Source organism: Rhipicephalus sanguineus, chromosome 11 (genome assembly GCF_013339695.2).
Source record: "Rhipicephalus sanguineus isolate Rsan-2018 chromosome 11, BIME_Rsan_1.4, whole genome shotgun sequence".
Classification (NCBI taxonomy): Eukaryota; Metazoa; Arthropoda; class Arachnida; order Ixodida; family Ixodidae; genus Rhipicephalus; species Rhipicephalus sanguineus.
Window position 1 is genome coordinate 6,821,741 of NC_051186.1, and position 26,862 is coordinate 6,848,602.

Sequence of the window (26,862 nt, forward strand, 5' to 3'; positions counted from 1 at the left end):
ACCCTTGCAATAGCGGTGGTATCTTCCTTACATTCGGCCAACGCTGGGAACTTGCATACCGAGCTGCAGGAATGCTTTCGGGCGGACGCCCTTGGTAGTGCCGCGTTGTTAGTCGCAGGTCCACAGGTCCTTGGCACAGAAGCGCCTCAGTTATAGAAAACATCTCTGGCGGGCGGTTCTGGCTGTGCCTGTGTGGTCTCTTGTGTACGCCACGACGCGTCTCGAGGCGTCGAAGACTCAGGTGGCCGACAATGGCTGCCTCGTTGCGGCCGTAGGTCTCGGCCACGCTGCCATTCAACGTGCTCTGCGGAAGGCGCAACTAGCTGGTGTGCTGCTGCTCGGATATTACAGTGGCGATGAGTGTCACTGATAACGACCATGCGGTGAAAGTAGACGAACACAGCGGTGAAACCGGACAGCCTCTACGTGAACGACCGAGGAGAACCATGGCCTGTCTTCAGCTACCGCTGTTCGACGATACCAGAGATAAGTGGAAACCATATCTTCTAAGGGTGGAAGCATATTTTGAAGCCAACGACATTATCGACTCGAAGAAGCAACGTGTACTGCTAGTGGCTGCTCTTAGCACGCATACAGTTCAAGCGCTAGCTGGTCCAATCGCGCCCAAAACCCCCAGTTCGCTCACGTATGCCGAAGCAGTTGCAGCCCTAAATAGCCTGAAACCTCCTATAACTCCGAAAGCTAAATATGGATACGGTATATGTTTTAGCGCGCACATTTGCCACGATTGTCCATTGTGTAAAATGCTGCATTTAAGAGTGGTAGGGTCAGACAATGGTGAATTGAAAATTTGTTTCCAAGAAGGACGCGAGAAATTGCATTGGTTCCAGTAAGAATGTTTAAAAAGAACATCGAAGTACCCAGCCGGTGAGCATAGAACTACTGCCATTTTTGTACTTTATAACAACAAGTTCTGAGTAAAGAGGAATGAAACCTACTTAACCCAGCACATGCATTAGCTTCGTGCCGACGCAGTTACAATGAATAGGAGAACTCTCTCGAATGTCCATGCTCTTTTCCTGGCAATGATATTTGCTTCGTATATAGGTGAGTATCACATCATCATCAGAGATTTTTATAGAAAATGTATTGGAGAAGAACTCCTAGTCACCAGAATCGCATTATGTCACCAATGAATATTTCCGGTGCATAATTTTCATAGGTGGCTTCGTATTTACCCATCATCTATAACAAAACGGTTTATGCGGTTTAGACGCAAACTCTAAATTGCCGAGTGGCTACCACTGGCATACTGAACAAATTTTTCACCGAGGAACTTTATACAAAACGATGTTCAAGCAGCACGGAGGTGCGCTCATACTCAAGAATTTCAAGCAATATTCCGAGGTCAATTCATGGCGACAAATCTTTGCTAGCTACGTTGCCGTATCCCTTCCTTCCTTTTTTTTAAAACTTGCTTATCAGCTTATTTACCAACAAGGTGAATTTTATGCAACGAAAGCTCTGCCGGTAATTTTGCGGTGAGCACCTTCGTACAGCACGTATGTATTTCTTCTACTTCTGTTATGCCCAAAGCCGAAAAACCTACCGAGCCGTACGTCGCATACGGCTCGCTAGATGTTTGTGCCCTAGTTGCAACTTCATTCCGCGCCGCCATCTACCTTCAATTGATGCTGCCGAAGAGGTCTCTAATCTCTTTGAAAGAGTCGAAGTTTGTAATTTCACTTTCGTGTGTCTCGAACGACATTCGTGGTGGCTGATCGATCTAAAAAAGCACGTTGGCGATCATAAGGGACAGGCGCCACCTATAGTTGGCGCTGATCTATTCGTAAAGGTTGAGTCATTTGTCGACGCCAGCTCCATCCTAGCCGCAAGGCACAGAATATTCACCAGCAGGAGACAGTACTGTGTGGGTGGAAGCAACAGAACTTACAAGAAGGGCAGCTGGTGTAGACGGTGTTTTTCGTCCGAGTTACATAATGCCACGCCCACTTCTTGTCTTGTTTTGATCTATTCGGGTTTGACCGGCAGGGACGGTTATCAACGCTCGACGCTGTCCGCGAAGTAGTGTTCTAGAAGCGTCGCGATTGTAGTAGCTCGGTATGTTAAGATTGCGCCCCGCACGCGAATGTTCCAGCTTTGTCTAGAGATTACGCCGCCACCAGCGATATTGCTGGAAAGTTCGATAGCGCCTGTATAAAGCCAACGCGCGTGACCGTTTGTCAGTTGATCGACGGACGACGCCCTGTTCGCCACTATCATTGTACAGCGTGTATTGCTGTAGTTCTAGTTCTCATTTTCCCGGCCACAAGTTCGGCCCAAATAAACAGTTTCATTCTGCAAACGCCGACTGCTGTCTTCGTCGACGTCACGACCACGTGACATCTGGTGGAGGTGCTGCTTCATGATCCGGACGCCACCGCGGAGCGCTGACCCAAGCCCAAGCCGCGAAGAAGACGACTCTAAGGTCAACCCGGATCCTCGAACCAGCCGCCGGCAGAAGGGACTACAACCAGAGTACGGGCTCCTTCCCGAAAACGCCAGGCAGCCGAAGACCGTCACATCTACCGCCGAGACGATGACAGACCAACTGCCACCTACAACGGTAGTGATGCAACAGCCAAGGGAGCCACCAACTTTCCGTGGATCGTCTTTTGAAGACCCGGAGAGCTGGCTGGAGACGTACGAGCGAGTCGCCGCCTTCAACCACTGGGACACTGAAGAGAAGCTGCGCCACGTCTACTTCTACTTAGAAGACGCCGCGAAGACGTGGTTCGAGAACCATGAATCGAGCCTTCCATCCAGGGACCTGTTTCGGACGACGTTCCTCAATACCTTCGCGAGCATCGTCCGCAAGGAAAAGGCCGCTGCTTTCCTGGAGACCCGGGTGCAGCTGCCAACGAAAACGTCACCATATTCACAGAAGAGATGACTCGACTTTTCCGTCAGGCCGACGCTGCGATGGCGGAAGACAAAAAAGTTCGCCTGCTCATGCGGGGCGTCAAACAAGAACTTTTCGCTGGACTTGTCCGCAACCCGCCCACGACGGTCGCCGAATTCCTCACCGAGGCTACGACTATTGAAAAGACATTGGACATGCGGACGAAACAGTACAACCGCTCGCCGCTGTCTGCAGCCTATTCCGAAGTGCACTCACTAGCCACCGACGACTTGCGCGAAACCATCCGAGCGATTGTGCGGGAGGAGTTGCGAAAGCTGTTACCTTCGCCGCAGCCTCAAGTGGATTCCATCGCAGACATTGTCCGCGAGGAAATCAAAGAGTCACTGGGTGTTCCTCAGCCGGCACCGCCGCAGCTTCAAGCAATGAGTTATGCTGCTGTAGCCCGACGCAACGCCCCCCCTCCTCGCCCGCGTCATGACGCCGCGCCGCCCCAGCAGTTCCGCCGCCACCACCGACGCCATACCGCCCGCCAACCGGCCAGCGATACACGCCGAGGAAGACCGACGTTTGTCGCGCCCTTGACCATCGTCCACTGTGCTACGACTGCGGAGAAGCTGGCCACACCTACCGCCGCTGCCAGTATCGACGGATGGGACTGCGTGGGTTCGCCATCGACGCGCCGCGTCCACAGCAGGGTGAACGACCACGTGACATCGCCGACTATCTGGCAGGAGCGCATTGGACCCCCCGAGGACCTTCCCGATCGCCGTCGCCAGGCCGTTACGCCTCTCCCCAACGCCGCCAGTACACTGGCCCGTTCCGGGGCCGGTCGCCTAGCCCGTATCCGGAAAACTAAGGGCAGCAACCGATGGACGTGCGGTTGCTGTACGACGAAACATCGAAGATCCTCCGCCGCCGACGACGACGCCACGACGAAACCTTGAAGACCCGACGCGAACCAGACAGAGCCCTGACGACGAAGCCTAGCGGACCGAAGTGGACCTGACAACGCAACGGGGAAGCAGCGGAACAAACCGACGTAGCCGTGACCCGACGCCACGACCTAACTGCAATGCAAGACGACGAACTAGCGACCTCGACGTCCTTATCGACTGCCACAGCATCACAGCTCTCGTCGACACCGGAGCCGACTATTCTGTCATCAGTGGACCGTTCTCCGCGAAGCTGAAGAAGGTTAAGACCGCTTGGGAAGGCCCCGAAATCCGCACCGCTGGAGGCCATCTGATAACGCCGATTGTTGTCTGCACGGCGAGAGTCACCATCAATAACCGGACTTATCCTGCGAGCTTTGTAATCCTACAAGACTGCTCCAGGCATGCAATACTTGGAATGGACTTCCTAAGTGAACACGGCGCCGTCATCGACCTGAGGTCCGAGTCGATAACACTAACCTCAGATAAAGCGCTCCCGCCCCGCGTGACGCCAGGGAACTATGCATTGAATGTGATAGAAGAGCAGGTGACCATTCCGCCGCGTTCCAGCGTCATTATTTCCGTCGGCACCGAAAAAGCTGAAGACATCTAAGGTGTCATCGAGAGCGATCAGCGTTTGCTGCTAGATCGTGACATTTGCGTCGCAAGGGGCATTGCTCGGTTGCATGAAGGAAAAGGAAGCGTGATTCTAACGAACTTCAGCCAGGAATACAGACACCTGAGCAGGGGCACGACGATTGCATACATCGAAGAAATCTTGGCCGTCAGCGATGCGTTTGCATTTTCAGATTCTGACGAAGCTACGACGACGATCCCTGAGCCACCCTTCGACATAACCCAAGTCTTCCCGCTCGCCAACAGCAACAGCTTCGACGCCTTCTGCAGGAATATAGGGACTGTTTCTCGTCTTCATCGCGGGTCCGACAAACGCCCCTTGCTAAGCACCGCATCATAACAGAAGAAAATGCTCGACGACTCCGTCAGAGTCCCTACCGGGTTTCGACGCGGGAACGGGAGGCCGTTAAGAACAAGTCGATGAAATGCTACACGACGACATCATCCAGCCGTCCAACAGCCCGTGGGCGTCTCCCGTGGTGTTAGTGAAGAAGAAGGATGGGACCCTACGTTTCTGCGTCGATTATCGTCGCCTGAACAAAATCACAAAGAAGGACGTGTACCCTCTCCCACGGATAGACGACACCCTGGATCGACTCCACAACGCGAATTACTTTTCGTCGATGGACCTCAAGACCGGCTACTGGCAAATTGAAGTCGCCGAGAGAGACCGAGAAAAGACCGCCTTATAACACCGGACGGCCTGTTCGAGTTCAAGGTCATGCCTTTCGGTCTTTGCTCGGCACCTGCGACTTTCCAACGAGACATGGATACTGTATTAGCTGGCTTGAAGTGGCAGACTTGCCTTGTTTACTTGGACGACGTCGTTGTGTATTCCTCGAACTTCGACGAACACCTCCAGCGACTTCAATCCGTACTTCAAGCAATCAAGAACTCCGGGCTCACCCTGAAGCCAGAAAAGTGCCGCTTCGCGTACGAGGAGCTCTTGTTTTTGGGTCACGTGATCAGCAAGACTGGAGTGCTCCCAGACCCGCAGAAAACAGCTGCCATCGCCGCTTTCCCGCCACCCACCGACAAGAAGGCCGTGCTCCGATTTCTCGGCTTGTGCGCCTATTACAGACGCTTTGTCAAAGACTTTTCACGGATCGCCGAGCCACTAACGCAGCTCACGAAGACCGACGCCGAATTCAGGTGGCAAACAGCGCAAGTCGACGCATTTCATGAACTGAAACGACGCCTGCAGACACCTCCGATACTTGCGCATTTCGACGAATACGCCGATACGGAGATTCACACCGATGCAAGCAGCATAGGACTCGGCGCCGTCCTTGTGCAGCGGACGGGCGGACTGGAAAGGGTTATCAGTTATGCTAGCCGGTCGCTGTCTAAAGCAGAGGTGAACTATTCCACAACAAAAAAGGAGTGCCTCGTCATCATCTGGGCTACGTCAAAGTTTCGCCCCTACCTCTACGGCAGGCCCTTCAAAGTTGTGAGCGACCATCACGCCTTGTGCTGGCTAGCTAACTTGAAGGACCCTTCAGGTCGCCTCGCACGGTGGAGCCTAAGACTTCAAGAATTTGACATTACTGTCGTGTACAAGTCCGGAAGGAAACACTCCGACGCCGACTGCTTGTCTCGTGCCCCCGTCGACCCACCAACGCCCGACGACCAGGATGATGACAGCTTCTTGGGAGCCATAAGTACCGAAGACTTCGCCGAACGACAGCGAGCCGACCCGGAACTGAAGGGTCTAGTGGAATACCTGGAGGGCAGGACCATCGTTGTCCCAAAAGTATTCAGGCGAGGATTGGCATCATTTTCCATGAAAAACAACGTCCTCGTAAAGAAGAACTTCACTCCGGCCCGAGCCAGCTACCTTATCGTTGTACCTTCGGGACTGCGACCAGAAATTTTGCATGCCCTGCATGACGACCCAACGGCTGGACACCTCGGACTTTCCCGAACGCTCGCACGAGTACAAGAAAAGTACTACTGGCCGCGCCTTGCCGCCGACGTCACTCGCTACGTAAGGACGTGCCGAGACTGTCAGCGACGGAAGACACCGCCCACAAGACCAGCAGGCTTCCTTCAGCCGATCGAGCCTCCTCGGCGACCATTCCAGCAGATCGGGATGGACCTCCTGGGGCCGTTCCCAACGTCGACTTGCGGAAATAAATGGATCGTCGTGGCTACCGACTACCTCACCCGCTACGCCGAAACAAAAGCCCTGCCCAAAGGCAGTGCCGCTGAGGTAGCCAAGTTCTTCGTTGAGAACATTGTCCTTCGACACGGCGCCCCAGAGGTTCTCATCACCGACAGAGGTACGGCGTTCACGGCTGACCTGACTCAGGCGATCTTGGAATACAGCCACACAAGCCACCGCCGCACCACCGCGTACCACCCACAGACCAACGGCCTCACCGAGCGTCTAAATAAGACCATCGCCGACATGCTGGCCATGTACGTCGACGTCGAAAACAAGACGTGGGACGCCATCCTTCCGTACGTGACCTTCGCGTACAACACGGCCGTACAGGAAACGACGCAGATGACGCCATACAAGTTGGTCTACGGACGGAGCCCGGCAACGACGCTCGACGCCATGCTACCAAACGTGACCGACGAGGAAAACATCGACGTGACCACCTACCTACAGCGCGCCGAAGAAGCACGACAGCTCGCCCGCTTACGGGTCAAGAACCAGCAGACGACTGACAGCCGCCGCTACAACCTTCGCCGACGCCACATGGAATACCAACCCGGTGACCGTGTATGGGTATGGACGCCAATACGCCGACGAGGACTTAGTGAGAAGCTTCTTCGACGATACTTCGGACCGTACAGGGTACTTCGACGCCTCGGCGCACTCGACTATGAGGTTGTCCCTGACGGCATTACGAACTCTCAGCGGCGCCGTGCGCGACCTGAAGTCGTCCATGTCGTGCGCCTTAAGCCGTTTTTTGCGCGTTAGCGAGCCTGGGGACTCTATTTTTTTTTCTTTCCTTTGTTATTGTAATTTATTTGTGTATGCACTTGTTTTTTTTTCTCTTCTATGTTCTTTCACAAGCATCGGGACGATGCTTTTCAGAGGGGGGCAATGCCACGCCCACTTCTTGTCTTGTTTTGATGTATTCGGGTTTGACCGGCAGGGACGGTTATCAACGCTCGACGCTGTCCGCGAAGTAGTGTTCTAGAAGCGTCGCGATTGTAGTAGCTCGGTTTGTTAAGATTGCGCCCCGCACGCGAATGTTCCAGCTTTGTCTAGAGATTACGCCGCCACCAGCGATATTTCTGGAAAGTTCGATAGCGCCTGTATAAAAGCCAACGCGCGTGACCGTTTGTCAGTTGATCGACGGACGACGCCCTGTTCGCCGCTATCATTGTACAGCGTGTATTGCTGTAGTTCCAGTTCTAATTTTCCCGGCCACAAGTTCGGCCCAAATAAACAGTTTCATTCTGCAAACGCCGACTGCTGTCTTCGTCGACGTCACGACCACGTGACAATATGATCGGTACTGTGATGAGTCGGCCTTTGAGGAACTGGGCGCTGGGTCCGGGGAACAGCCTGCGCCTCAACGACAAAATCTTTACGCGGAACTGCAGGACGCCTGACTATTCCCAAGTGTATTCGCACTGAGCTGTGTGCACAGCATCAACCAAGATGGAGGACAGAACGCACACCGAACAGGCCACCCTCTTTATCGTCTTCTCTAGGTAGAAGTACGAAGGAATGCGAATCGATCACATGTTCGTTTCTTTGTTAGACACAATTCAAGGAAGTCAGCGGAAAGCGAATCTAATGTATTCATAGCAGGACATTACCATTAGTTTTTTGAACTGCACTGTAGTAATTATTACATAAATGAAAGAGGATTAAAATGAAAGAAAAGATTGTAGACAGCTTGCACTACGTCGCGCAACGCTGGGTTACAGCGGAACTGGTGATGTGCACCAGTGCAGGCTTCGCTAAGTGGTGATAGGTTTTGCTAAGTGTTGCTAGATTTTGGCGATGCTAGCTAGTGCCAAGATTTGTGTTTTTATCTCTTATCTCCTTCTTCAATTTGTTTCTCCGTTTGTCTATAATTTTGCTACCTCTTTCTAACTCTCTATCTCTATTTATTTCTCTTTATTTCTTTGATTCTCTGCCTCCCTCTTTTTTACTCTGCCGAGCATTTTTTTTTTCAATCACTTGTGTCTATTCCTTTCTCTGTCATTCTAACTTTTTCTGCCTTTCTTCTTTTTCTTTCTCTTTATTTCTCTCTTTCTCCTTTTCTATGCCTTCCTTTCTCTCTCTCTTACTCATTTTACTTATTTCTCTCGCTTTTTTTTATTCCCTCTTTTTCTCTCTTTCTTCAACAACATTTTTGTTGCGCACAGGCCTACGTCGTTATGCAAAATAAATTCTTAAACTCTTGAAAGTCTCCAGCGGGCTTGGGTTGAGGTGATGTGCTACAAATTAGATTTAGTCCACCTGAAATTGCGGGCGCAACTCCGATATGCCAACACCTTATCCACTACACTAAGGCTATTCCGGCGAAGTAACCTCGAGAGATAGCGTGCGCAGCACGGTTGAAGCGCAAGTGTCGCCCTAGCACCGATAGGCGCATCAGGGCGCGCGTTAGCATTTAACGCGGCCGCCAAAGTGAAATGAAAACTGCCTCAAATACCTTTTTTTCCTAATGCGATTTCGGCCAATACAACGAGGGAATATTCGCAGGAAATGCCAAGAAGAGTTTGCTTATCAAGGCTGGCTGCATGACGTGATGCATGCGCAGTAAGTGGCGTAGCCAGGGGGGCGGCACACGGTGTCCGTGCCCCCCCCCCCCCAAATTTTTTTTTTTCGCCAAGGCATAGAGAGCACAACATGACACTCAATCACATCTGCCTGCCCGACCCCCACTTCAGATCAATGAGGTGCCCCCAGCCTGCAAAAAAGTTTTGGCTACGGCCCTGCTCGCAGTGTGAGGGAAGAGACGGAAAGCGCGTCACTCCACACGGCTGCGGCATTACTTGAGACTCCAGCACTCCTCGGCACAAGACACCCGTCCAATCCCGTCCATGGTGCACTCACCGCAGCATGACAGTCATTGCGCTTGCATAGCATTCTAGCACAATTTCAGAATTTCCGCGTCACTCCTGTCACTGAGCGTAAATCGATTATTCGAAAAGATTTAATCGATTAAGTATATTAAATGAAAGGTGCATATCGATGGCGATGAATTGTTTTGCAGGATACCTTAATCTGTTATTCGATTAATCAATCGTTCATCAATTTTACCATCCCTAGTCTTTCTCCCTCTGTCTATTTCTTCCTCGGCCGTTCTATCTTTTTTGTATTTCTCCCTTAATATATCTATAATCGGCTATTTCTCTTTCTTTCTCTATGTTTCTTTCTCTCTCCCTCTAAGTACTCGTGCTCCCGCCCGTCAGAGCCATTGCATCTTACGCCGGACAAACGGCGCACGTGTTCTGGGAGCGGAACAGAAGATGAAGAAGAGGACGAAGAGACGGCGTGCCGGTTCACGATGACGGTTTTCTGTCGGCTCTGCACGGCCTAACGAAACGCTTAACGCTGCCGCTGTAAAACAACCTGCCGCCGGTTGGAACTGAGCATTCAACCTTCGGACACCGTGTGCGATGATCTACCCATTGAGCTAAGGCGGCGGTCCTTGCCCCGTGCACGTTTAATGGGTATTTCTATGCGTGTGATGCTGGCAGTGTTAGGCACAATGTCGCACTCACAAATTGTGATAGATTCGTTGCAATATATAAACACCTGAGGAACACGGTATTGAAGGCTGTGTGAAGTTGAGAAATATATTGTTCTGTCTCGCAAGCAGACCCGCTATAGTTGCTGAGTGGTGGCGTCGCACTTGCAAAGGTCGACGTAAAATTTGAAGCCTATAAAGATATTTAAACAGCTAATATAGACGCACTGCTTCAAGCAGTGCGCTTTGGTGCATATGCGGAATCTCCATAACCAGAATGCACTTGTTTTGTCCATTACTAAAGGGTCCTTCAAGATCATTCCGTAGACCACAGTGGCTCAGCCACCGCCTGTTGTTTTTACCAAAGCGGTTGATCCGTTTATTCCGTTTGAAAAAATGTCACACTGTCTAAACAGCTCCTGAGGTATACCAACTTGCCTGCGATTGCCGCACGAAAGCTTGTAATATTTCTTTAGCGCTTAGTTGTTGATTTCCCTCTTTATTTTTAGGCTCAACGCTATGCCAGCATGTGGAATGGCATTTTGAGGTGGGGATTCTCTTGGGTGCAACTTATAATCCTCATGCTCCGGAGTCATTGGGGACTACAAAAGCGTATTTGGAAGAATTGTTCCACTCAGTAAGTCGCGTCTGCTCGTTTATTATTACGAATACATAGTAAAATACCAATTTCAATTACTGAAATGTCGGATGCGAAAACGTTTATTTACTTGCTTTATTACTGACAGCACCTTACTGGTTTTTTATCGAAGCATAGTGCATGAGGCGCATAACGTGGTTTATATCAGGACGTTTCAGGAAATGTGTCCGAAGCTTCTGAAAAATTACAGAAAGCGATATTCTTCACTGCATTAACAATTACTTTTTCTATCGCGGTAGACATCTTAGCACGACTATAGACAATAATTCAAATATAAAATATTTAAAAAGTTGCAATAGTTTACCTTTTTACAAGCGGAGAGGGGCGGTCAGGGAAAATGTGGAATGGAAGTTCTTCCTGCAAAGAGGCATTTGCCACTTTGATGCTTCCAAAAGCGACCGCTGTATATTTTTGCAGTTTGAGCCCTTGTTGAGGCCCGCGTGCTTAGATTTAGATGCACGTTAAAGAAGCCCAGGTGGTCGAAATTTCCTGAGCCCTCCACATCAGCGCACCTGATAATCATATCGTGGTTTTGGGACGTTAAACCCAAATTATTATTATTATTATTATTATTATTATTATTATTATTATTATTATTATTATTATTATTATTATTATTATTATTATTATTATTATTATTATTATTATTATTATTATTATTATTATTATTGCACTGCGATGTAATTCCACCAGATTTACCGGACAAACCGAAATCGAAGTGCCCAAGCGCGCAACAATTATACCCTTCATTCTAAAAAGACAGGGCGTGCAAACACGGACACAAGAAAGAAGTTTCTTCAGTTGTTAGTCGGCGTTTGTGGTGTCCTGACTCCTTTCTTGTCTCCGTGTTTGCACGCCCTGTCTTTTTAGAATGAATACGTACCAACTAGCTCAGCTCTCTGTTATTCTAAATTATACCCATGCAGACGAGCAGAATAGCGCCACAGTGGTGTTAGTTCTGGATTACTGAACTACGTGCGTCGTGCGTGCTCTCATCACAAGCGCAGTACGCGCACCCATGACGTAAACTACATCCATGGCTGAACTTACGACGCTTGATCATTCTGGACGTTTCGAAAGAGTATGGCGATTGCGCTCTTGCGCGTTTAGGTTTCAATTTCGCCGAAGAAATTGCTCGCATTTCATAACTCCGCATAATTACCAGCGGTCGCGTTTCGGAAATCTCAAAGCGGCAATGGCCTCTTTTGAGCAAAAATTTCATTCTCCCATTTGACGCGACCACTCGTCGCTTCCACTAAAGAAGTTCATTATTTAAATTTCGATATTTACTACCGTTAATGAGGTCTCTAAGACATCGTGACGTGTCTACCACGGAAAAAGTAACGTCGAATGTAGCGAGGAAATATCGCAGCTCCCTTATAATCAATTTGGGATGTATTTCTTCAAAAAGTCGGTATCGCATGTAGTGACAAATGCAGCGAAATTGGGGCAGCTGCTCTCAAGTAGTGCGAAGACTATGGAAGCCGCGGAGCTGCTGGCGTTGCCCTCCTCTTTTCCCTCCTCCTCACCCTCACTTTCCTTTCTCACACCTTGCTATACTCTAGTATAAAAGAGAGCTCCACTAACGTGAAACCTGGGGAGGTGCGAAGCACCGGTGTTTTCCATAGGGACACGTCAATAGGCACCGTCCACTGACCAGAGGGAGCTGCGTTGCTCGCTGTGGGCCGTCTCAAGTTGGCTGATATTGGCCGCTAGGGGCAGGCAGAAAACAGACGCTCGCACGCGTCCCCCCTTCTGGCCCGGCCACAGTCTGCACACTCAGTGCAGAGGCGGAGAGACGCGCATGGCGTTTGATTTTGTCCCTTGCATAGAGTTTCCTAAAATGACCTAGAGGGAACTCTGGCGCTGCGATCGTTCAGCCACCATGGGAATGATGGGTAGTACACGGATTTGCCTAGTCTTCGTGCTTGTGGGCTTCGAACGCACTTGTGGCTTTGTTTATTGCTATGTTTTGGTTTTCTTTCGGATAAAAGAATGAATCGTTGTGAACTTCGTGACCAGATTTGAATCGGTGAGCCTAAAGAAGTTAAAGTGGTGAAGTGAAACTGCTGATTTTTGCTGAACTTCGTTTTGCGACAAAGCGGATGCAGGCGACGCGGAACCAAACGGAGCCGAAAGAACGAAGTTTAGACAAATCCGTGTACTACCCATGATTCCCATGCTGGCTGAAGCGCAATGCATTGCAGCTCCCATAGACACTAGCGCCAGAGTTCCCTCTAGTAAGTATTGTAGGAAACTCTATGGTCCCTGGGCCGTCTCAACGTTGCTTTGTTTATCCGCTAGGCTGTGCGTTCTGGCGCTGCAGTCACACGTGAGAACTGGACAGCGTTTTCTCGTTGCTACAGACAGCGTCGCAGACAGCGTCCATCGCAGAAACAGAGCTTTTCCTGAGCCAACGCGCCGTCTCATTTGCCACTCAGTGAAGCCCACGTGGAGTTGTCTCTCGCAGGCAAGTGCGCGTTCTCGCGATCTTTTTCCTGAACGAACGCGCCGTCTAACTTGCGTCTTGCTTTACCGTGACGGGCGAGGACAGGAGACACGGTGACGGGCTGGGACGACAGGAAACGCCGAGACCCCTAGCGCTTTGCACCTAAAAGAATGTATTGTACAGACATGGCCGCTAAATAAAAAAGAGGTGCGGCCTGCCGAACGCTCTTTTGCGCCGGTGACAGCGCTAGTTCTTGCTCCCGCCGCCGCAGCGCTGCACAACTGGTAACATTACAAAACCCGCTCGCACAGGCGGCCAGCCGGCTGCGTGCATACGTTTTAGTGGTCATTACAGTCGCCTCGCGTTGACCTGTGATTGCCTTTCGGCTGTTTATGTGCAAGACACGCCAGATGACGTATCAGTATGGTTTCCTTTGCGGTTATTGCTACTATACGCGAGAAGGGCATGCTCCCATGAAGACACACCTATAAGCGTGCTGTACAGCGCCGCTGCCAAAAGATAGATGGATGAATGTAAAATTTTATTGAACAATCGTTCTGTTTTTTTTTCTTCTACTGGGAACAAAAGTGGTCCACTGCTGTTCGTTTACGTCCTCAGTCGTTTGAATGCTCTAGCTTTTGTTATCTGCATGGACGACTTCCTCATTGCGGGGGCTTTTTTAGAGATGCGTGATTACTTTCTGCTCTTCAAAATAAACTAGCGTGACATGGAATATCTCCCACGTATATACTTGCTGCATCTGGTGTATATCTGCTTCGCATTGCACTAATAAGTGCCATTTTTTATTGACACCCGATTCAAACATGAGTTGTTACCATTGAACTATACATTACTGAAACACAGTAAATGCAAACGACTTTCCTACACATTTTACCAAAATATCAAGTTGGGCGAGTTGACGCGTACTCACGTCCTGAAGAAACAGCGCAGATGAAAAACGAAAACAAGAAATGGCGGAAGGACACACAGCGCTGCACACCGAATTGGAGCTTCATTGGGTTTTAACTCTCGCGTTTTAACGCGGTCTTCCACGGCAGGGCTGTGTAGGCGGCCGTCCAGTCCAGAGAATCCTTCCACGTTCGACGTCATGCCATTCACTACGCTTTCTGTTTCAGCAACTTCTGCAAGCAAGGGATTGACAACTTCTTTTGAGCTTTGACACTCGTTTAGTTATTATTGTTTGCTGTTCGATATGAAATGAGTAGGCTAAACACGAACAAGTGGTCTACCTTTCAATGAGGACGCGGCTAGCTTGTAAGCTGGAAAAGATGAAAATATGGTCGGCCCGGCTGTCGGTCGCTGCACCATGCGCTCTACCTTGAAGTCGTACTGCCGATCTCCACCACGGCGACAGGTCTTGGGCATCGCAGTTATGGTGAAATGTCCAATCACAATAAGCACTCACTGACAGAGCCAACGCAACAAAAAACCCGCACCTTTTCTACCTCGCAAGCAAGCGTAAGGCTGCCCATTTCCAGCAAGGGCTTTTGCTTGGGCTCGCCCGAGCCAACGCCCCGAGCGTTCGCTTACTAGCGGCCGCTGTTTACCGATGTGCAGCGCCCCCGCGGTAGCGTCTCAAAACTCTGCATGTCACGCGTTCCCCCATTGAAAACGCACCCATTCGGCAGGCCGCACCTGTTTTTTATTTAGCGGCCGTGGTACAGATAAGTGGTAAAAATAAGGTAGCAGTCAAATTAAAATAATCAAAACCTGCGAGAAATAATGAAGGCGCACACACCGAGTTACGGGAGTTACGGAAAGATTCCTACCTCAGAGACACGAGTCCCAGCGATATATATTAGATGCGAAAGCATCTTATGCTCGGGGAAGTGTCCGTTCTGCGGCGTCCACACCCATACTGCGCATGCGCCAACTTTCCGCCCTCTCCTCGAGTGAGCGCGAGGAGCGAGGGTGGAGGAGGTGGCTTGAGCGTTGCCTCCGCTTCGTTTCTCCTCTCCCGTTTCTCTCTATCCGCCACAGCTCTGCGCGCTCGCTCCCGTTGCACTCTCCTTCGCAACGGCGCGACGAACGATCGCGAGGCTGAAGGTAAACGGCAACGCCGGCAAGCGTTGCACTCTAATTCGCAATGGCGCTATGGATGCTCACGAAGGTCAACGTAAAAGGCAAAGCCGGCAAGCGAATCTCGAAGCTGCGAGGCTCCGAAAGCGCGCGTTCGCTGTGCTTTCGTCATTCTCTGTCTGTGCGACGGTGTGCGAAACGCCATGAACAACGTCAACATCGGCGCTAGTTGCAGCGGCATGGCCACCGCCGCAGAGCAGAGGACGGCTCGGCAAGCCGAAGGTAAACGTCAGCGTCGGCAAGCGGTAATTCGAACGCCTCGGCAACCACCGTCTCATAAGTCACATAAGAGAAACGGAAACTCGATGCGCACCCTCCGCGATGCTTTCGCATCCCACCATGGTTGCCCGTAGGGGGAGATAAAGTGTAATTTTTGCACACACACAGCGCACAGCGAAGGCAAGCGCGCTACACTGTTCCTGTCGTCGCGCGTGGTCGGCACGGCAATCTCGCTTGTACAGAGGGATTCCCTACTTCAGAGGCACGATCGAGCGCGATCTGTTAAAGGACTTCTGCGGCGCTATTCAGTTTCCCAAGCCAAGGCGTCCTTCGGCGTAGTCGACACGGCACGCACAGCTACAGAAATATTTCATACTTCTAAGACGCGAGTGCGATGTATTGCAACACGGCGCACGTAGTGTCCACACCACGGTGTTAGAATAAGTTAGGTGTACCAACGCGCCGCCTCCGCCACGCAGCCTCCCCGCTGAACACGAAGACGAGCTTCGCGTTTTTTCCGACAGGCTGCGCTGGCTGTATCGAGGCTTCAGGTCAGCCGCTTCAACAGGGGCCGCGTCGCTCACAAAGCTGCATTTGCGACAACTCTTCAACTGGTGGCCGTTTGTTTTTTATCAGGGTAACCGCACATATCACTCTGATATGAAAGTAAATGCACAACATCAAGAAAATTCACTGGCGGTAGCCAACAGATGGAAACACATAGGAAAATATAGCTTCTGCGAACAGCGATAATGAGTTTACAGGTGAACACGAATTTCAAAAAAATTTTAGCTCGTGCACAAATAAGGCCACTGTGGCAAATTGGGTGAGGCCGCCGTGACGAACTAGGTTATTAATAATATCTGGTGTTTTACGTACCAAAACCAACGATATGATTATGAGAGATGCCGTAGTGGAGGGCTCCGGAAATTTTGACCATCTGGTATTCTTTAACGTGCATTGACATCGCACAGTACACAGGCGTCTACCATTTCGCCTCCACCGAAATGTGACCGCCGCGGCCGTGATCGAACCCGCGACCTTCGAGTCAGTAGCCGAGCAGCCTAGCAACTGATCCACCTCGGCGAACCCGAACTGGGTTAGTAAAAGAAAAGGTATTCCCCGAAAAAGAAAGCGGGGGCGAGGGGGGTGGGGTTGACGTTTCACTAAATGGTAGTTGTCGGAAGAAAGCAATACATTTGACAATGGTAGGTTAGAAATTCCTCTCATGGGTTGTCGTGCATGCACGCGATACGCAACTGCAGATTTACTTTTGTAGACAAAATGCGGGCACGATCGCCTTGGCCACGGTGTTGCCGAGGCCGAAGGTGGTGTTATGAGCTTCACGCCGCATGCCGAACCGTCATGCATAAAACACTACTAATTATTTATATTTCACTTATGTGTATGATATTACAATACTAAACAATCCTCACAGGGCCTTGCGATATCGCTAAACACGCTAAAACACCGAATGTTAGAAGCGTCAGATTTGCACTGGGTATAGCCAGGCGGCCACCGTCCCGCGCGCGCCTCCTTTCGGCAAGAAAGTGAAAGAGGTCGCCGATTTCTCCTCATTCCAACGCGCCGTCGCTCCACCTAAACTATTCTAGCACCGTGGTCCAGACATCTGCGACGCCATTCGGATTCCCCAGTGAACGCGTTGGTGAGCGTGGATTTCCTACTTCTAAGACACGATCGAGTGCGATCTAGAACGGTGCATACAGCGAAAGACCGGGCCCCGGGATTTTCAACACGCATTAAAACGGTCCGAACAGGCACTTCCGAAACGCATAGCGGATTACACAGAAACCTTACGGGAAAGCTCGAAGTACATCGCCACATTTAGCCGCCAGATTGGCGGCAGTCTGCAAACAATGACCCCGAGTCTGGCAACACACTTATGCAACACCAAACGGCACCCTAGGTGCATAATTTTTCCGCGCATTGCAGTCGATTTGGTCAAGCCGTTATGTAGTTGTAGCTGTTGATTAAGCTACAGATCAGTGCTCTGATACAGCCGCGCGTGAGAACATCACAATACTCAATCAGTTGTACACTCCTACTTATCGAATGAAATTAGAGGCAACATAAAGCCTCTCTAGATGTCGCCAATTAGAAAGAGCGAGAAATCGCTGATGAACTCGTCTGTAACAGCCGGTAAACTGTACCTGCCCCTCGGTCAACTTGTTTTTTTTTTTTTAAGTTAGGTTGTCAGTTCTAAAAGGAAGTCAGCGCTGTTGCTATTATCGACATGCCATTTGTTGCCGGGAGCATTTTGTTTGTGCTTAATAAAGATGTAAATCTCAGTAGGAGAGGACGGTCGTGTCTGCCTGGAGCATGCGACATGCAAAGCGAAAGCCAAATGATGTATTCGTATGTTGACTAGTCATTTCAGGGGTTGCGTTCTGTGTTTCGGCGTGGCGTATCGATAAAGCACTCGGCGCGGGATTTGAAGGTGGTGCGTTCGAATCCCAGGGGCGAGAGGCTTTTTTTTCTTATTTTAACACGAAAGTGTTTTATGCAGGGGTCCACCACGGCTCCATTGACGTATTTCCGTCCCGGATACGATGTTGTAAAATATAAAGACTAACATTGGGCAAAGAAAAAAAAACAGAAGAAAACGTTCCGTCACCGGGAATCGAAACTTATGACCCCTCGCTCAGCAGCGCGCAGCGCGAAACGATTCGGCCACAAACGGCACGTTCTTGGTGATGCTAACGGCGAGCTATTTATATACACCATTTGCCGGTGGCGGTACTCAGAGATCTGCGTTAGAGCATGTTTTCGTTATCACTAGCGAGATGGCGCGAAGGGCTCGAAGAGCGCGCTTTAAAGGTCGTCGCCGTTGCGACGAGCGCCCGCGTCTACAGGGCGTGGTCCCCTGTGCGTGCGCTTATCTCGTGATAGCGGTGGTTCGTACGTTTTGCGTTGAGGACACAAAGGTCACTTAGCTCACTGCAGCGGCCGCTTTGGCGAAAGGAGCACGGTGCTCACGCAGAAATAAATTACAAATGTGACAGTTCGCTCTCATCCTGCCGTATGTTCGTTCCGTGCATCTTTCCGCCTAAGCAGCATGTTGCAAGTTTCGAGCTGCTTGCCGTTCTTCGCGTGGTATTACAGTTCGTTGCTGTAGCATTCATTCCTTCGCCCTTGGGGCGAAAGAATGTACAACAAACGCTCAACTACGTCTGTGAAGACACCTTTCACTTTCGTGTTATACCGATTCGTATGACAGAGGTATCAGCCAGGTTTTTTGTACTAATGCTTTCTACATCTTCCCCAATGCTCATATTTATGTGTGAAAGGTAAGCACAATGGTTCTGACGCTGTCAAGCCGTCTTTCGCTCCGTAAATCTCCAGTATCCATAGTACGCCAGCATCCTACAGTACACACCGTATGCCAGCATTTCCAGCACCACAATCCACCATAATGATGGATGGTGGAATCCAGCACTCCGTATAGTGGACATGTTCTCAAGAGAGTCGTTCTCTCGCCTTCTAAATGTCCGCCGGACAAATCGCCGCACGTGTTCTGGGAGCGAAGCAGTAGGACGATGAAGAGGACCGAGATGAAGAAGATGACGAAGAGAGCACGTGCCGGTTCATGATGATGATAGTGTTCGGATTCAGCTAACACATTACGCCCAGCTTAAACAGCCTTGCTGTTAAAACTCACTGCACTGAAAAACAGCAAGGAGCTCTGGAACGACAGCAGCAACATCAACAGCTTCGTCGAACTCCCACCAAGACAACTATCGAAAACGAGGCCAGCGTCCTGTCTAAAGGACACAACTTCAATAGGCGAACGCCACCACCTCTACCGCAGGTCATTCCAGCGATTTAAGACGGCATACAGTATCTAGATAATGACATACGGGATAACGTGGGCTCAAAGCCATTGGAATCCTATCAAGGCTGCCAACACGACCACGGGAGAAGCTAACGAAATCTGAAATAGACACAAATGATAACTTCGAAGCGACCCAACAATAACCATCCTGCCAGCAGACAAAGGTAACTCAACCGTGATACTCGGTTGAAAATGATATGAATACAAGCTAAAATGCCTTCTGGACAACCCCGAATACGTGAAGCTCACGAAAGGCCTGACCACCAGGATACAACTAGATCTAGAGGTTTTTGAAAGTGTATGGCACTTGCAAAAACCACCCAAAGTCAAGACCTCTACTTGCGCCTCATATGCAGAAATGTTTTTCCAAACAACCACAAACCAGGGATACCAATAGGCCCGATAGTTCACTTCAGAACATTATTCATCGGCATGCTGTCCGAACGTCTGCATAGCACTCTATCGCCACTAGTGGGAAAGGCAGCCACCTATGAGAGAAATGCCACCAATTTCGTTGAGTGCATGTCGAAGGTAACAATCGGCAGCGACCAGAGCATCGTGTCCTTCGGCGTCATTTCGCTGTTCACAAGTGTGCTTGTGCCCTTCGTGGCCTCCGTTACTCGAACAGCCCTGGAGAAAGATCTGAAACTCAGTGAAAGAACCGCCCTCAGCACGGACGAGCTGTGCCTACTGATGGAATTTAGCCTCAACGCTACATATTTCTCATTTGTGGGCGAATCCTACAAATAAGCCTGGGAAACCGCCATGGGTGTCTCCATTTCAGGCACAGTGGCGAACTTGACGATGGAACATCTCGAGAAACAGGCATGGACACGCTGATTGGACCGCCAAAAACGTTTTTGGGATATGGAGATTACGCTCTTTTGCGTCACCAATGGGTCTCACGTGGACAGTTTGTTGGCACACCCAAATTCAATCGAGCCGGTGATTCAATTGACCGTGGAACATGACAACAACAACGGTTTTCTTTTTCTTGATGTATTAGTGAGACGAGCGGAAGGGCTTTTGTGTTTTCGGTTTACCTGAAACTGACGCTTGCCGGCCGATATCTACATTACAACTCTAACCACCCCACCGCCCACAAAGCATCGGTTGACCCGACGCTCTTGGCCCTCGCACACGTCATCTGCAACTCGAAAGAGGACCGAACAATAGAAGAAGCGGTCGCTACCGACATCTTGAACAATAGATACACAAGGAGCTTCATCCCCATGTATGCCGACGGCGCCATGACCAGAGGAATTCCTCCCTCGTACTCGTTGCTGCAAGGACAGCCACCGACAACTCTACCCCACCAAAACAACCCTTTCGCATCAGCGCTCCATACATCCAGGGAATTAGCGAGCAAATTGCAAGGATGTTGGGGAAGGGGGGTATCCGAGTGGCGTACAAGACCACGTCAACACTTGGACGACTTTTATCGCGACCAAATGACAGGCCGCCAAATGGAAGTTGCCGGGCCTAGTTTACGCGCTTTCCTGTGCTGATTGTCACGTCACTTACTTTGGCGAGACGAAAAAAAAATTGCCGAAGCTTGCACAAAGCGGCGCAAGGCTTGACAGAGCGAAACTGGACGCCTCTGAAGACTTATATGGTTGCTTCTAGGTCATTTTTAGACCTTAGCTAGGGGTCATTGCTAGGCTTTAGCTGGGTTATGTTAGGTTGTTACTACGTTGATTCTCATCGCATAGAAATTCGAGTTAAAGCACAGACAGTCACACACACGACACAGATGTCCAGACTCCAGAGACAGAATCTTGCGCTGAAACCAAGCGTTCGTACATCTCATATACATAAGGGCAGGGCGTCGTTGGCGTAGGCCTTCTATCGTTTCGGGGTCTTCTCGCCGCCGCCGTTGCCTTTCCCGTTCCCTAGTATTGGGCTACATGTTGCCTTCTTCCTTTTTAGTGGACCAGTGGTGAGTAGCGCTATTTGACCAATTTCTGTGGCGCATACTTGTTTATGGCGATGATAGTTTTCGGAGAGGCAGCACAAATTTATGTGGAATACACCCGTTTGTTGCGCTAACTGTTGTCATCTAAGAGCTAGACCATCTCATCAACTCCGACGGCGCCCGGGTCATCGAAGCCGCACAAAAATACGATACTTTTAATCGTGCCGTATACAAACCACACCGGGAAACATCAAACGGTCAACGGGGGCACTGCCGAGCTTGTATGCACACGGCTTTCGAAACCAATGGAGAAGGCAACGCATTCACAAGAGCTGCGAGGAGAATGACGGTGAAAGGACACAACTGCTAAAAAGCGCTAGCTGCTGAGCCGGCCGCACAGACCCTCTCAAGAAGAGGCCGAATGGGCCTCGACACGTAGGGCCAATTTTTGACTGAAAATTAAAAAGTCAACTTGACTGGAGAGTCCTTTAGTCTTACAACTTTGCCTGGCCAGACAGATATCTGTCAAATATGTTTACCTTGAAAATCCCCACACGCTTTCTGTGGTGGAAGTCATGACATCGTTCGGGCGCTCCCCGCTCGTGAAGTCATCAGAATGCTTTGCGTCGTGCGCATGTACAGAAGGCGCCAGTGCAAAATCCCCATTTCGAAGGAAAATATAATTTCATTCTGCGCAATCAACCCATGAACGCTATATATACCTTCTTAGCATCTTCAATCACATATTAAGGACCGGTTGCACCAGTTAACTTGTAATAGCAATTACACTGATTGACTTTTAAGTGCTTTGCTTATATTTATCTATAAAACGGCCTACATCAGCTCACTGAATTCAACGGAAGATTTGGTTCGTATATGCGTATTTCACACTATTCACCAACGTTGCTAAAAACGATGTCGCAATAATTATACGTCTGAATTGTGCGACTCCAGATGCAGAGCAAATGGTGATTGGTGCTATGAGCATATTGGTGCTCGATTCTAACTGCAGTTAGTCTTGACAAAACAGAAAAACAAATTATTCCGAGTATTCGAAGCGTACTTATCAATGTTGCAAATAGTGGAGCGGCATGTATGCTTGCACCACATTGTCCGGCACGTATCATTAGCTCTTTTATATTGGCAAACCAGCGAGATCGGCTGGACGGTACGTAAAGTCTACTGCCGTTGTTCAACCGACGGATAAACCGGCCCTATGTGGCCCTACACATGGCGTGAAAGTGCCATCAGTGTGCATACACTGACTGTCAACACTGCATCATTGTGCCCTGCCTCAGACGTTGGGAACTCGAATGTCGTATGATGACAGCCAATAATGGACTTGTCTTTCCATCCGTAATATGACAGCGCCAATGTCATATTCTGACCGGCAATAATGAGCCATATCTACCGTCGTCACAGGGTTGAAGTGTCAATTGCTTGTGAGCTGGCGACGATCGGTGATTGTTGGTGCCCTCACATGGTATCTCTGCGTATACTGTGCGGTAATGGCTTCACTGGGGCTCCATGGTGCCATCGTTTGTAAAGGTATAAACACTATTGGTCCAAGGTGCTATACCGCCTGGGCAAAACACATGCACTGCAAGACAGAGTTAATGACACTGCACCCCTTGTGCACGCGTGCAAAAATCACTCTGGCACATCGTCCACTTTTCCAGTATGCTCCAGGCCAATATCTCCTCTTGTGTTCATGCACGGCAGATTTTTTTCATGATCACATATCGATTTCAAGTCGTGCAAGCCATTTCGATCGACCAGCTCTGCGAGAGGAAACGTTGCATCGTTTCGCCATTGATTTCACATACACTTTCACGCATACAACCCCGGTCATTGGGCTGCCACCTCGTTTGTTTCTCTCAAACACTTAATTGTCTGCTTTCCCCTGACCTCTGTTACATTACAAGGCATTGTGAGGCATTCCTTGGTTGCGAATTAGGCTAAAAGAGTCCACATATTCACAGTTAACACTGTGTAGAATATTTCACTCACACCTCAGGAATTTCCAGCTTTGATGAAATAAAAATGATCTCGAACGTGCTTGCACATACTGCAGGGTATGCATTTGGGCTGGTTGCCTAAGTATCGCTAGTGGAGAAGCAGCACTGAAAAGACGGGACAAGAAATCACCGTGGTCTGTGTCCTTTCTTGCCCCCTTTTTTGCGCTGTTTTTCCACTTGCACGTACGTTTTGCCGTAAATTAGTAAGAAAATGAATATGTAGAAGAGACGCGCATGGGAAAAAAAGTTCCAGAATTTCAGGTATATTTTGTCCATATCCAATGATGCATCCAAACGGAGTGTGCCCCCTACGAAATTTGCTACCTTCCCATTACTGCTTCCCGTACGTCATCCAATATGATTAGGAGAAGATGTTAAGTGTCACCAACATAAACTGTAGAAACTCAATAAATTTGGAGCACATAAGTGTGCTCCAAATTTATTGCGCCACGTTGCGCTACGGTGCGCTACGTTCTTATGCTTTCACTTCACGGGAATTGGGCGCTTGTCTTTGCAGCTATCCAGGCGCCTCTCTCTCCTCGGGAAGGGACGTTTCGTCTTCATCTTGATTGGACTTCACAAAGTAAGTTTCTGGCGACTTGCTAAATCATCTTTTTTTTCTGTATTGTGCCGCCGCACTGCCATTTAAAACGGAGATTCAGCATCGAGTGCTGAAATGTTATTTGCATTTGGTAAGCTGGTGAATTTTTTTTCTTTAAACCACGCAGAGGCGCTTACGCACCACGTCATGCCCACATATAGCACCAATGACTGATCTGTTTAAATTCAGTGGGATGTAATTATAGATGGATGACTTGATGGCACCCAGAAATGCATGGAAAAAAAAAACAAGTGAAGTGCTCCTACCTTAGCCCTCAAGTGCGCTAATCGAAATGGCCACTTGTGAAACACCGGTTTGTGAAAACAGTCGCATACGCGGTCCTCACTGCTAATCGACCCGTAGTAAAACTGCAAGTCTCACTCCATTAAAAAACCAATAAAATTTAATTCAGTCCAAACTTCGAGTGCCTAAACGAACGATTGCAGCTGTGGACTTCTCTTACAGACCCATTCCAGCTCTCGATCCTGATAACAGCTTGGAGCTTGCATTCATGCTCTTCCGCATCGCCATGCTAAGTAGGTAGACAGGAAAACGGCAAGCAGTCTGCTGCGACACTTCCGTTCTGACGCCTATCTCTTCCCTGCTTTAGGCTGCTTGCTGTTCCGTGTAAGCCAGGTGCCTCAAACACGCGCTCGCACCGTGCAATAGCGTGCCGGCCCGCACATCACTGTCTTCGTGCCATATTTTTTGTGAGGCACCCTATGAGGTCGCGATGCGTTGAAATATAACTTTGCAACAAAAACTCAATATTTCACAATCGGCGTACAGATTTTAGTCATTCGGAATGTCGGTGTCAATGTTTTTCAAGGACTGAGGCCCAGTCTCTTTCAGAAATGGACCATATAGTAGATATGAGGCTTTCTTCTGAACGACAACGTTAGCTCACTCTGTTACTTGCCTCCTAACACGCACGCTATCCCCCGCTCAATGCTTCATCGCGGTCCTGGCTGTAGCAGGACTACATTTCGTGTCTGGGGCCCTCTAGCTGAGGTCAGTTTGAGATCCCTGGTGTAATCTATGCGTTAACACGTGTACTTCTGCGATCCGATCGTTAATAGTTGTCTGTTGATCACGTTGTGGGACGGCTTCGTGAGTGGGCAGAAAATATTTCGTATTTCACAGAACGACCGCGCAAGTGTGTATGTAGTCGTCGTGAAGGAAGTACGGGGAACGGTGATGGCTGGCTGCCGAGCACCGTAGACAGTAAATCTACGGCGTAACCTACGGAGTGATTTCGAAAGTTAACCTCCATGCCCCCAACCCCTCAACCATTCCGATTTTATTACATTCGTAGATGCACACATAAGCGTGCACATATAGAAGCAAGGAGGAACATATAAAAACAGGAGTCGAGACCCCCTTTCTTCTTCCAAAAAAATAAAAACTTCTGCTTGCGCCCCTGCAGTAAATGGAAAGGCTATGCATTGTGGCACGCAGGAAGTTTGCGGAATATGCTTGATTTCATATTTCCTAGCACAACGGTCGCAGCCTCGTAATCGCTCACACGTACGTGAGGCCCTGGTGCGAAATGTCAACATATGTCCAGAAAAAAAAAAACTTGGAGGACGCTTGAGCTTCACGGTCAAGAGTAGAACGCGATTGCGTAATCGGGCCCCATACGAATCGCCTTCGACCGTTCCTCAAGGAAAGGAACATGTCTGCGTAAAATATAAGCCGTTTCTAACTATGCTAGAATGGCTACTTGAATTACAGTTGCGAAGTGTCCACTACGCCATAATTCTTCCTTTTGCAAATTGGCGAAGTACCCACTTCGCGTCCATAGGTGCCACGCGCACCTGCGCCGTGCATACTTTGTAATGGGTGGGCAGCTTTAAACCACCCACTCGTTGTGCAGTTAACATGTTTTGACGCCTGGTCTGTATCTAGGATTCTGCCAGGCAATATTACATGCGTTAAGGGGACTCGTCTTACCACGTGACATACTCGTAGGGTTTTTTTTTAACGAAGCAGTTCCAAGCGCTAGGATGGCTCCGTGGTAGAACACCTGCTTCCCTCGCAGGAGGCATGGGTTCGACTCTCACTCGGACCGGACATTTTTTAAATTTATTTATGTGCACCTGTCTTTGATTTTCGCTCACGAACAACGCCAATTTTTTCCTTACAACCAACGACACCGACAGCTATACGGGAATTTTAGCGAAACGAGCTCGTTAACGCTATCGCGTTATTAGCTATGCTTTCTCACAACTGTGAAGGTGTACAGTAACAAGTAGTACATCTACAACCCAAACAAAATTGGGGTGCCGCGAGGGAAGGAGCACTCACTACATCAGAACTATACGAGCAACGGCAAATAACGTAGCTCAAATGACAATGAGTACACATTCCATAAAAAGGGAAAGATATTCATATACCGCCTGTCTCGCTCCCTTGCCAGGGCTGAGCAGCGTCACGTATGGACTCCTCCTAGCTAAATCGAGCCGAAGCAGACACAAGAATTTGAACGACTCTGAAAGCCGTCTTAAAAACAATTGTTAACTATGTAAAATTACGAAAAGGGACATCATAAAAAAAGAGACTAAGCAGATCGAGCCCATCTCCAACATAATACTGGCACCTCTAGAATATGCGGCGTCTCGATCTGTTTGCTGTATCTTCTTTCTAGACGTCCTTTTTCCTAATTGGTGCTGTTAACAATCGTTTTCAGGCATGGATGAACTAGCCCCTGAATATCTTGTAGTTAATAAAGCAGCACTCGGTCTACCAAGGAGGCCATCCCGCAGATCGGCTACTAGCGCTGTGACTACGCAACATGTTCAAGCAGGCCCGTAGCCAGGAATTGTTTACGGGGAGGGGGGGGGGGGCACTTGCTGAAAACCTTGAGTTTTTGAGAAAAACACCTATTTTTCTTATTTATTTTTGGTAAAAACGCATACTTCACCAAAA

General features: G+C 49.4%; 1 protein-coding gene across 1 annotated transcript in view; it reads left to right on the plus strand.

The window, feature by feature from the left end:
* The first annotated feature begins 963 nt into the window (after window positions 1–963).
* Window positions 964–26,862, plus strand: part of LOC119374270 (uncharacterized) — a 30,614-nt gene continuing 4,715 nt past the window's right edge. Inside the window, exons 1-3 of the mRNA XM_037644345.2 lie at window positions 964–1,068; window positions 10,631–10,758; window positions 23,851–23,916. Of these exons, the coding sequence (XP_037500273.1) occupies window positions 1,002–1,068; window positions 10,631–10,758; window positions 23,851–23,916 (261 nt within the window). The 5' untranslated portion in view covers window positions 964–1,001. The remainder of the gene's footprint in view (window positions 1,069–10,630; window positions 10,759–23,850; window positions 23,917–26,862) is intronic.